General features: G+C 30.6%; 1 protein-coding gene across 2 annotated transcripts in view; it reads right to left on the bottom strand.

Annotated features, from left to right (window-relative positions):
- KIAA0825 (KIAA0825 ortholog) overlaps nt 1-12998 on the bottom strand; it is a 352289-nt gene that overhangs the window by 290729 nt on the left and 48562 nt on the right. The window contains exons 4-6 of one of the 2 annotated variants that reach the window (XM_036226108.1): nt 11351-11519; nt 7786-8455; nt 6729-6791 (exon numbers count right to left, since the gene is read on the bottom strand). In XM_036226108.1, the coding sequence (XP_036082001.1) occupies nt 6729-6791; nt 7786-8455; nt 11351-11519 (902 nt within the window). The remainder of the gene's footprint in view (nt 1-6728; nt 6792-7785; nt 8456-11350; nt 11520-12998) is intronic. The other variant, XM_036226109.1, reaches the window with a different exon arrangement.

The raw sequence follows: 12998 nt of genomic DNA, 5'->3' as shown, positions 1-12998 counted from the left end.
TACTTCTTAGCAGTACCTTTATTTGTCCAACCTCAGTTTCTGTATCTAGAAAATAGGTATAATATCCAACTTTTCAGAGATGTTGTAAAATCAAATGGTATATCAGTACATAAAGTAGCATGGTGAATAAAAAGCACCTAAAAACCAGTATCTATTATATAAATGACTTTACATATTTGTAAAGAGATAATCAGGAAAAAGGAAGATGATCGATGGGAAAATACTAATGAAAATTAATGCCGAATTCATGATCTAAGTAGGCATCCTTTGCAAAATAGACACTTTAAGTATTTCCTACAAAATAAACCCGAAGCTATTTGTGCCTTATCAAAACTCAAGAATCAGAATGGCTGAGAATGGCCTTTAACACAGAAAACACTATCTTAAGTGGCATTAAGAATTGTCTTATTCTGCTTTCTATATAAAGGATGAAATAAAAATGAAGAGTTCCAATTTTTACCCTTACCGTGATGGCTCACCTTGTGCATTTCTAATATGAGGAGACTGGCAGTACAAAAAGGAATCAGATTGAATGGAGAAAAACCCCTTGCTCTGAAAAAAGGGAAGACAAGTCCCCTTCTCTCTGCTAATGGCATGGCCATCCTAGCATACTCTAAGACAAATCTCAAGACGGCGCTGAACATGCCATGTACCAGAACTGGCAGGAGGAAAGGCTACAACATCAATTATGCCAAAACCCAAATCATCACTTTTGACATTCTTAACATGCAGGAAAACAAAACTAAAATTATTTACAAACATTTAACATGTATAACTGTTTCATCATAATATGGTTTATGAAATTCTTACCCACAGACTCTTAGGACAAGATCAGTCTTCATGCTTTATAGGCCTAATTCTGAGACTTTTATTTTGTACTTCAACAAGGATTTGTATGGATCCAGAGATGCTTTCTGAGAAAAAGTATTGTCCATGCCTACTGTCTACAGCTTTGCAGAAGTGAGCTAGTTCTTCCCCAGGCCAAAACATAAGTGATTATTAAATCCCTGCCTGGTTTGTTTTAAATACATGCCAAATAAAGAACTACAGAATTCTTCTCAGTCAACAACACAGAATAATAATTGCATTTTCAGTTCTTGCCTGTGATCTTAATTTTCAATTCTGTGATTAAAAATACTTCTGTAAAAAAAATAAATAAATAAACATTGAAACTAAAAATAAAATAAAACAAAAATACTTGGTTTTGGTATCAAAGGGGAAATCCAGAAAAGAATTACTAGGAATAGCTTCAGATGTAAGCTGAGAGACTCCACTTCCTGTTTTTACTTAATCACCTACCTCCCTCCTCACCCTACCATTCATAAAACATAAAACTACAGGAGGTGGGCAGTTTTGATACTGTTATTTTCAAGTTTCACTTGGGGAAGAAAAATCACACAGATGAAGAGCTAAAGGAGGCTTTAGTAACTGCTACTATAGCATTCAAAGCCACATGCTTAGCCAGTTAATACATCTGTACTGTCAGTAGAGAAAATAAAAGTGGCAGTTTCCAATGACAAATTGTAGGCATCAAATCTGGTTGTGGAATGATTTCAAAGTCACTTACAAAGTCAGAAAAAGTTTAGAAGTTAAAAGATCCTTATATATTACCTACTAGAACACTTTTACCTTATTAGAAAAATTCAAAGAGGTTAAATGACTTATCTAAGATTACAAAATAAGGAAGTGAGAGGTTTAGGAACAGAACTCTTGACTCTCAATTAGGTACACTTTTCACTTTCTGCAACTAATTATAAAAAATAAATGTACCAGTATTTCACTTAAAAATAACAATTATGAAAAAGCAGTGGGGAAGGGGTAGAGTTAATCAACAATTAGTGTTTTCAACAATGGAACAGCAAAAAATCAATACTGTTTCAGGGTTTTTTGCATATTGTTATTTAAAAATGTGACATCTGAATAAAGATATTACTTTCTCTCACGAATTGTTTCCACATTTACTGTTTTGTACTAATTGAAATTCTAGCTTCTACTAGTAACGAGCATACTGTTCATTAGTGATCTAAAGGAGATCTTTACTTCTGTCTCAGGAGCGCAACAGAGTGAAGATATGTGGTATCTTTCTAGAAAGTTTGGTCTCTTCCTTAACAATACTCATACAAATGCTTCTTTTTGCATGCATCTTGCATGCTGGCTTCAATATATTTCACCTTTCCTGGAGATCATCACTAAGGTAGTCAGAGCTACTTGAGGAGTAGGAGAAAGAGACAGGGTAACTTCTGACAGGCTTACTTTCCAATTGTGATCTGCCTTCGTAGTCAAGTATTCTAACTTTACTTTGGCTTAAGAGCTTTCTTTACCCTTAAAGATCTTCTCATTCCCAGAGGGATTCTGTTCCCTTTTACTCCAGACTTCCTTAAACAAAATAGCAAGGGACTGTGAAAGGGAAGGAGCTTTAGAGGCCACTTGGTTTCAACCCCTCATCCACTGCAGATTTTTAGACCTTCCAAATATTCAAAGGCATGTATCATATTCTCTTAAATCTTTATCTTTCAAGCTAACAATAACCTCACACAAAAAAAAAAAAGTTAGAATAAGATAAAAAGGGGACCAATAAACTTATCCTACGACTGAAATCCCCTAATTGCATCATTTCATGTTAAAATAAAGAAGATTTATTTAACTAAAATGTCCTACACATAAACAATACTTCCTTTTTCAAGCATTGAGAAATGTAACAACTTTTTTAAATCTAAAGAAAATATATTTTTAAAAGTCAAAGTAATTTGATCACTTAACCACTCCAAATATAGACATAGAAAAATGTTCCACTATAAGAAGGCACTATTTTCCTGAAGCATAAATGACACTTGGAGATGTGTAAATATGGATCTGACTTCTTAGACAATGAAAAATCAGGTTATAATCAAAATGCTAAATGCAAATTTATAGCCTTTTGAAAGCTGTTTATTTTGACTTTAAAGCCTTATAAACTAAAATTAAAAAATAAAATATTGCAGTATACATCTTTATAAAATAAATGATAATTTTCCTCAAAGAATTATTAGAGAAACAGGAATAAAGATTAACAAAATCAGAGTTAGTGAGAAAGTTTTGGTTCTTAAATAATTCTTGAAACTGTTAAAGTAACTATAAAAATAACATCGCTCTCTAGGATCACTCCAAATCACAGAGATTCTATAATATTTATATTAACATTTCATCATTCTTTTTGAATAATAAAATATACAAGCCCTTTAGTTCTAAACATCTTGTAATATTAAAATAGCACACACTCTCAAAGAAATAAAATATTTAAAATCATATGAATACAAAAGAGAAAAAAGGTTACCATGTAATTCCAAGATATATAACTTAAAGGATAAAGTTATATATAAATAAAATTAGGTGTTTGGTTGGTATTTTACCACAGGAAAATGGTTAGAGAGATTGCCACCATTATTTTAAATACATGTACAGAAGAGCCTGAATCAACACAGCTACGTGGCTGCAGGTGAAACTCAGTCCGCAGGTAAAAACCATCACCAGAAAGGCCAGCTAATTAAATAAAATAAAATAGCATAAAAACTGCCTCTAGACAATAAGTTAATAAGCACAAGCAAATCATAAGTCACTTATGAATCACTGTCAATAAAAAAGAAAGGCAAAAACATTGAATGGAGTAGAACAGAAATGTTAATATCAAATGTTAATATCAAAGAAAACCTGAAAGGGCTTAGAAAATAACTTTTCATGCTAATTATCATAGTGCCTTGCACAATTTTTGCCATGGCATTTAGCAGCATGTCAAGATAATTTATCAAACAACTGCAAACAGAAATCTCCTTTCCATGGATTATCAGTTGTGTGATAATATTTACCTTTATGAGCCTCATTTTCCTTATATTTTAAAATTTAAATAATATGAAGGGTTGTTCATAAGATTAAATTAACTCACATGTAAAGCCTTACATACAAAAAATAACAAGTAGTAATTGTTATTTTTGATGTTCAAGTAATACTCTCTCCATATATATTATAAATATAAGTATAAATGTACATATGTGTAGATAGATAATTTATAAATAATTAAGTGAAGAACAATAAATTCTCAATTTACTAGAAAAATCAGAGGCAATTAAAGAATCAGTAGGTCCAAATTACCTCATTGAGAACATGGTAGATATACACTTAAACAGACAGGACATTAGGTCTTTAAGACAAGTATACAAACACTTTCAAACAATCGAAGAGGAGGAAACACTGCCAAACTCCTTTTAAGAGGCCAGCATTACCCTGATAACAGAGCTAGATATAGCTGTTACATGAAAAGGAAACTACAGAACAACATCCCTGATGAACACAGATGCAAAAATTCTCAACAAAATAGTAGCAAACTGACTTCGACTACACATTAAAGGGAGTGTACACCATGACCAAGCTGGATTTATCCCTGGGATGCAAAGATGATTCAACATACGCAAATCAATAAATGTGATATGCCACAATAATAGAATGAAAGATAAAAATCATATGATCATCTCTATAGATGAAGAAAAAGCATTTGACAAAATTCAACATTCTTTCATGATAAAAACTCTCGACAAAATGAAGATAGAAGAAATATACCTCAACATAATTAAGACCATATATGCCAAGATATAGAAGCAAACTAAGTGTTCATCTGTAGATGAATGGATAAAAAAGATGTGTGAGATAGACACATACATACACAGGAATATTATTCAGTCATGAGAAGGAAACCCTGCCAATTGCAATAACATGGATGAAACTTGAAGGCATTGTGGTAAGTGAAATAAGTCAGATGGAAAGACTGTATAATATCATTTACATGTGAAATCTAAAAAAAACCTAAACTCGTAGTAGCAGAGTATTATGGTGATTAACAGGGTGGGGAATATGGAAAAAGAAGAGATGCTGGTTAAGTCGTATAAACTTCCAATTAAAAAATGAATAAATTCTGGGAGTCAAATGTACAGCATTGTGATTATAGTTGGCAATAATATATACTTAAAAGTTGTTGAAGGAGTAAATCTTAAATGTTTTCACAACTAAAAAGTACTGCTAATTATGTGATGTGATAGAGATATTAGCTAATGCTAGAGCGGTAATCATTTCCCAATATATGTGTATCAAATCAACACAATGTACATCTTAAATTTACACAATGTTAGATGTTAATTATATCTCAGTTACAAAAAGACAAGCATACATATAAGGCCTGGTTAAGATATATCAATAGATCACAAAAACGGAATTATAAACAAAAACTTTCAAATTTGCATTGCGTAGTCTTCAAATGAGAAAGCTGTAGCATAGTTTAGAGAAAAGTAAAACACTACACTAAAGTAGAATTATCACACAGAGGATTCAGAGCAGTGTTTTGGAATGAGCTATTTCCATCATGTTCTTTTAGGTAGGAGAGTGCTATCACAGAGTAAGGGCTCAGGAGTCAGGCCCGACTCTGAATCCTGGCTTTTACTCTGTCATCTTGCATAAATTTCTTAATATCTTTATGCCTTAGTTTCCTCAGTGTGCGATACAGGTAATAAATACTGGTACCTATCTTGTTGAGTGGATTAGATGAGAAAATGAAGGATTAAATGAGATAATGCATATCAATGTCTGACTCAATAAAGTTAGCTCTTGTTGCTTCAGGCATGTCTTTTCCACAGTTTTGGGCAAAATACAGAAGACTTGGTGAGCATAAAGATATAGATGTATACTAAAAGAGAGTATAATATGTAACGCATTCAAGCTAATCTATATTTTATTCAAATAGGATTATAAATTAATAAATAATTAATAACAATTAATAATTATATTAACAATACTTATTAATAATTTATTTGCATCATTGATGAATATGAATTTATTATTATTATTATTATTTATTATAATTGTTTTGCCCATCCTGAAATGTATTTCCTTAATAAATAAAATTTTGTCATTAGGTCAAATATGAGTAGAAAATAATGTTAATCAATTTGGAGTTATGTAGCAGTCCTCATATAGCATTAGCAGTAATTATTTAGTTTTCTTTCCTTTACCTCGAACATGGTCTGCTAACTGACTTGCTCATGGTAGGTGCTCAATAAAGCTGAACTGAATTGATTTTCAGGTAGCCCACCCAAACAATACTGTTTGAAATTACTTTTACAAGTGACAAGCATTTAATTCTATACTTTCAGAAAAGGTCCAACAGCATAATAGTGATAACATGGATCTTGAAGACTTAAAGACTCTGTACAACACAATCCAGGGGAAGTTAATCTAAGCTTCTTTCTTTATGAAATTAAGATAATAAGGAATGTGATGTACTTAGCCCAGTGCCTGTCATATGGAAGGTATTCATTTAGCAAGTGATTTCTATCGAAGTTCAGATAAAGAAGCTTGAGAAAGAACAGTGCACCTGGACTTGGGAAATGCTTCAAATTTTGGTGTTAAAGCCGACACGCATAGTTTTCTCTCACGAATGGGAAAACACCTCAATATCAGCCCTAAAGACTCCATAGCAACTTACACATATTTTCAACCATATGGATCCTTTCTTCTAAATTATATTTAGCACATATAAAACTTTCATATTGAAAACACTTTATAAGTAAGCAGGAGATTTTTTAGAGGATATAAAAATTATAGAAAATAAGCACACTCATGTAATGCATTTAAAATTTATGTATTAACAATTAAAATGAAAATCTTTTTGCTTTGAGCAAAATTGTAATGTTCCTAAATTAACCTACTTTGTGTTCTGCCATAACCTAAAATTGGCTGATGTAGCTCTGTTCTTTGATGTGATACAGCTTCTGGAGGAAAATAAAAATTTTAAGAGAAAACATTAAATTATTTGAAAATTCATATATCAGAGTAATTTGATATTCTGGCATTTTATTAAGAAAGGTAACTAAAAATATAGTGAGCTATGGAAACTTTTATAAAATGATCATAAATTCAAAGATAGCAATTCACCAAAGGATAATTTTCAAATACTTAAAAAATAACTTTTAAATCTACTTGGAAATATACCTGAGTTTAATGTAAAAGCATGACTAATCATAAGTTTCAAGATAATTATATTTTTTTACCTTGATTTTTCTCCACTGGTGGGAAATTAAAATGATGACAAGAAATTGTTTATTATATCACAATAGTTTCTTTCCTTGTTCCTTTATCTTTCAAATAAAATTAGGGATTTTTAAATCATCTTTTATTTGTATATATTCTCATAGAAATAATATTAGAGGAACTTTTAAATCAGCTATAGTTAAAATGCTATATTTCTAACTAATCGTAATATAGAATTTTATAATTAATATTTTGTAATAGCTCTTTGGAAGTGTTTGACTAAAATATTATATTTTTAAACTCCTAATTTTAGGTAATGGAAATTACAACAAATTTTCAACAATTCTTTTCAGCTTTGAAAGATACAAAGTGTTAAAAATTATACTTTTCTAATTTATATATATATATAAATATAGCTGAATACATATGTGTGTTTATATGTATATGTATATACACACATACAGTTTCACCAAATAATTTATGCAATCAAAAAAAACAAACTCCTATTGGCAATATTTTTGATTTACATTTCCATCATCTTTAATAATTTAAATAACTGGAAAGAAAACACTTCTATTCCTAACAGAAAAAGGAATTCATAAGAGAAATTGTGTACTGTAAAATTTTACATTTATTTTCAAGTTTGTAATTAGGTTTAACCAAATAGAGAAATGTTAGAAAATTAAAGATCAAAAGGTTTAAAGTTAAACTGAACAAATTTTAAAAATCACTAACCCAAAGCATGCACTGCTCCTCTATGCCTGCTGGAGCTCTTGCTTGTTTTAATCACTCGGACAGCACTTTCTTTGAACAGCAGCTCACAAAAATTTGCAAGAAATTTTGCCATTTCTTCTGTAACAGTATCCAGGTAAGTTTCTTTAATGAATTTCACTGCTGAGGATGGAGGTAAAATTTCATGCAGTGTGTTAAAATCCTCTTTTATCATTGAGTCTAACTTAAGCATTGCACTTTGGTATTCATGAAACAGTATGTCTAAATTTGATTCTTTGCTATAAGAAGGAAAGCAGTTCTGCAGAAGTTTAGCCAACAGTTTATTCTGTATATTTTGATACTTGATTATAACTTCTGATTCTGAATAAAGAAACAAGAGTTGTTGTATGCACTGATTTTTCAACAAAATTTTTTGCTGTGAATTGTTTATTTCATTATGGCTTTGTAATTTGCTCACTAAGAAGCGTCGCAGATATAGTCTTATATCATCCCATATAGTCTTCACGTCCATGGAGGAATGATCTTCGACAGAATGAAGAGAAGTCCTCAAGAGAAAATGGAAAGATGTTCCACTTAGAGTTGATGGAAATGAAATGCAGCTCTGGCAGGAGAGGTCCCAAAGTAAATCCAATATCATTTCTTCTTGATTTTGTTCATTCTTCAACAAATCTTGCTAATAAAAGTAAATTATAATGTTAGGAATGTGATTAACTATAAGAGAAACAGGAAAAAATGATTTCTATAGTCATATACAACTTCATAATAATTCATTTCAAATTAGAATCAATACTCTGATGCTCTTCATGATTTATTTTGCATTTGAAATTTAATCAATTCAGACATTTTAGAATGTAAGCTTTATGATCTGTTAAATTTTGCAAAGCCCTGGTGAACTATATTTTCAATCAGATTTCTAGACATAGTTTTTAGCCTTCATTCTTACCTACCTCGATTAACCTAGGCTGTATAAAAACTGCAGCTTAAAAATCTGTAGTAAAATGTCAATTAAAATGCATTCCTAAGACAGATAAATTCAAGATAATATCCTAATTAATTCCTGGTAGATAATTTTTATGTTTGAATGAGTATACCTATTATTATAGAAGCCTAAATGAACATACAGAATGGAGACCTTTAAATATAGTACATGCGTAAGGGTTACTAATAGCTGCCATCCTAAGAAATAAAATTTAATGCATTTAAAGACTAACTTTCATTTAAATTCCTTTTTGAGAGTCATGTTAAGAAAGATTTTACTTTGGAAATTAATCAGAATATTTCGGTTTTCTCCAAAGAAATAACTGACTCAAAATGGGGAAAAAAAAACTCTCTGAATCATTTCCTAAATGATGATATGAAATTATTTCTTTATACTTTCCATGCTGACAGAAAACAATGAGAAGTATAATCATCAACAGTAAACACACAAAAAATTTCTTTCTTTTTGGACTTTGAATTTTACATGCACACCTTAGTGACTTTCCCAATTATGTCTATTTCAGCTAATACTAAAACTGGTTTATGTTCTCTCAGTAGTAGCAAGCTGATTATAAGAAAAAGAAGCAAGTTTCAAATGGTATAAAATCAGGCTGAAATTTTTTACTGATAGAGATATCACAGGTATTAATGTGTGATTCAGAATTATGAACAACTCCTAGACAAATTCCAGAAATCTTTCAGTCACTCTAAGTCTTGCAATGTCTGATTTAATGTTTTACCTGCAATAAATAACATTCAAAATCTACATATTTTATTATATAAAAACACTTTTTCATATAGTCTGGCTTTATTTATAATGAAAACGCTGTGACATATTTAAAAACCCAATTTACAGATAAGGATGCTAAAGTACGGCATTTAACTTACTTTCCAAACGTTACATACAATAAAGCATAGAACACAGGATAGATCCCTGGCTTCATTCTTCTGGTCCTTATTCAATCTACTATACTCTAGAAAGTCACAAGGTACATTGACCTTTCTGAAGCTTCCCTCTTTTCTCCCTGTATTTCTTTTTTTTTTTTTTTTTTTTTTTTTTACTTCTGGAAAGAAAATGTCCTTAGAGTCCAGAATATCAGTATTATAGTAAATTCTATAAAGCAAATGAGACATATTAGTGCCTCAACCTTCGTTTTTTTTTTTTTTGTCAATGACTGTAAATATTTGATCAAGCAAAGTATAATAGTTTACAGAAGTTTAAAATATGTGTCTAGTATGATTGCTTAAATTTTGAATATAACCAGGATAACTGCTATACTGAGGACCTCATTTTCTTATTTAAACAGCTAGATAATTAATAAATAGAAAATTTTCGACGGAAAAAAATAGATGTATGAAAAATACTGTCAGGGTTGATAATTTAAGCATGTAAAAACTTGATAATAAGGTCATTTTAATCTGGATCTGTTTTAATAATGTGTTTTTTTCCTCAAAATAACATGATCAATGATGTAAAAAAACCTAGATCTCAAACAAGCCTATCATTCTAATGACTCTGAGCAAAACTAAGGCGGCCTTTGCCCTGCAGTGAATAGAGAATGACTTATGTGTGACAGATTAAAAGATAATTAAAAGCTTTTGCTTTTAATTAAATGAGAGAGCATATTATTACATCAATATTAATGAAATTTAATACACATGACTCTTAATAGAAATTAAAGGAATAACTATATCCATATTTATTCTTCAAGGCTCCACCTTCAAGAGATAATGGGTTAGAGGATTTTCTTGAAAGAATAAGGCTTTAGGGCATATAGTCTTCCTTTCTCTTCCTTTTATTACTTTGTAAACATTAAAGAGACATCTGCAATAATAACGGCCCAAAACTATTTTCATGTGATTCTGTCATCCTAAGCCATCTACAACCTCAAGATATTTTCCACATCTGCCTTAGTCAATGTTTGATGTTTAGACAAAAATGGTGCCCCTTTTTCTACTAAATTAAATCAAAACCATAGCCACAGAAATACTCCTTTCTAACGCTTGTGCTCTTTCTCTAGAAATCTGTTTTTGCAAGCTAACCACCTTTGTAGAAATGGAAGTAATAAAATAATTGTTCTTATTAAAATCAGTATCAAAGAATGACCAATGTAATAATTATTCATTAATTGACAGTGGTTTCATGTAAATTGTTGCCTTGATCGAAAAGAACTGGACATGCCTGCAGGTTGGGGATGAAAGGAATGATAGACAAGGCTACTTAAATAGATACAATCGATGGTGATTTTATTGTTCTTAATAATGAGAAGAGAGAAAATGAATAGTTGTGAAGGGACACGAAATGTAATAAAAATAAACCTTTCTGGTAGACAGTTGTGGTACATATCAATACAATTTGTGGTGTACATCATATCACAAATCACTCAGGAATTATGTTTAATCTCCATTTATATCATGCTTCATTTTATTGATAAACATCAGAGAAAAAAATAAAAACAAATAGCTCACTAGATTCCATTGGGGATATGAAAACAAAACAAAACATACACCACCGCCCCTAGATATGGTAGACAAATATGATCACTAAAATAAATATTTACATATAGAAATTGAATGATTTTTTTTTTACCAGTGTTTTGAGAAATTTTATCAAATCTCCATGGGGAATAGAAGGTGACTTGGATGAATTGTAATTATAATTATTTAGCCATTCAAAACAGTCAGTTGTTGTTTGCAGCTGCACATCTGGACATTGTTTGTTAGCTTCAGACTGTATTTCTTTAATGCAATGTTCTATGCTATAAAAAAGAAAGAAAATTATTTTGGTAGGAAGTTGGTAATAGCTCCATCACATAGTATCACAGGCCCTGCAACGTTTATATGTGGTACTAGGTTGAATACAATTTAGAAAATTTTAAAACATTCGTATGATATGAAAATGATAACAAAGAGACTATATATTTTTATTTATAATTGAAACCAAAAGCTCAAATTTTCTGGAAGTTTCATTTCAAATGAAATAGAGGAAATATAAGGTATCTAGCTGCTCAGATATAAATTAGTTATTTTACGTTAAAATAAATATCAAGCAAAGATGCAATGAAATAATGTTCCTCTTGGATAGGCAGTGGATGGAAGGCAAAGATAAAATACTCTTGATGACTGAAGACCAGAAATGCATATTATCTACCAATAGGTAAGTGACTATATAAAATTATGGAAAACTTTAATCAGTGGAATATTAAGAAGTCACAATGTAGATACAAAGAGCTTATAATTTTAGAAGTTGTAAAAGATATGTCCTGTATATACACTGTTACTATAGCTAAGTATCTTTTCCTGCCATGAAACTCCACTCCAAAAACAAAAACATATTAAAAATTGCATATAAAAAAAGACTGGAAGGAAATGAAAAAAATGTTACTAGCAATTATCTTTGAGTGATAAAATTTGGTGATTTATATTTTTCTGTATTTTCTCAATTTTGGAAGACATAAAACTCTTTATTTACAATAAACATAGGAATGAAGAAGTGAGAAAACTCGCCAAATTGAATATTCCAACATATATCTGTTTTTAAAATTTCATTTAAAATAGCCTTAGCTCTGATATTAAAGATATACTATGTCTGTGCATTGATAATTATAAATCTTTGTGGGGTAAACTGGTGACCTTAAGCAGAATGTCATCTGTGCAGCCACATGGATATGACATATTACTACCACCTGATGGCAGCATATCTAAACTGCAAGAAAGCTTATAAACATGAAAATTCATTTGAAGTGAATCCCCTCACCCAAAATTCACAACTTTGCATTTGTCTCTTAACAGTATTAAGAAAGATCTATTACTAAAAATGTTACTAATGTTTTGAAAATATCATTGCTATTAATTAATTATAGATTCTCAGTGATAGAACCAGGTAGGCTTTGGACACCAAGCTCTGGTTATTAAATTGATGTCAATATGAGAGCCTATTCAAAATTTATCAGGTGTGTGTTGCCTATAAAATATACACTGTACAACTTTAAGGAAGGCTTTTCAGGAGACTTCTGAGCACAACTGAATTCAATCTGAATTACCTTGAAACAAATACATTCCGAGATCCAAAGAGCCTTTTCATGAAAACAAAGAATTTACAAGAAAAATAATACCTCCTTTGGCCACAGGCCATCCAATTTCCTGATGAGAGAGTCCTATTTAGGAATGTCAGTTCTAAAATTGGCATATATTTTCTTAAATTAAGTAAGCACTTCTATGGACTGAGAAACGTGATG

The sequence above is a fragment of the Rousettus aegyptiacus genome, unplaced genomic scaffold, assembly GCF_014176215.1.
Source record: "Rousettus aegyptiacus isolate mRouAeg1 unplaced genomic scaffold, mRouAeg1.p scaffold_m13_p_8, whole genome shotgun sequence".
NCBI lineage: Eukaryota > Metazoa > Chordata > Mammalia > Chiroptera > Pteropodidae > Rousettus > Rousettus aegyptiacus.
The sequence above is the reverse complement of the archived record's forward strand: the minus strand, read 5'-3'. Positions and strand labels throughout refer to the sequence as shown.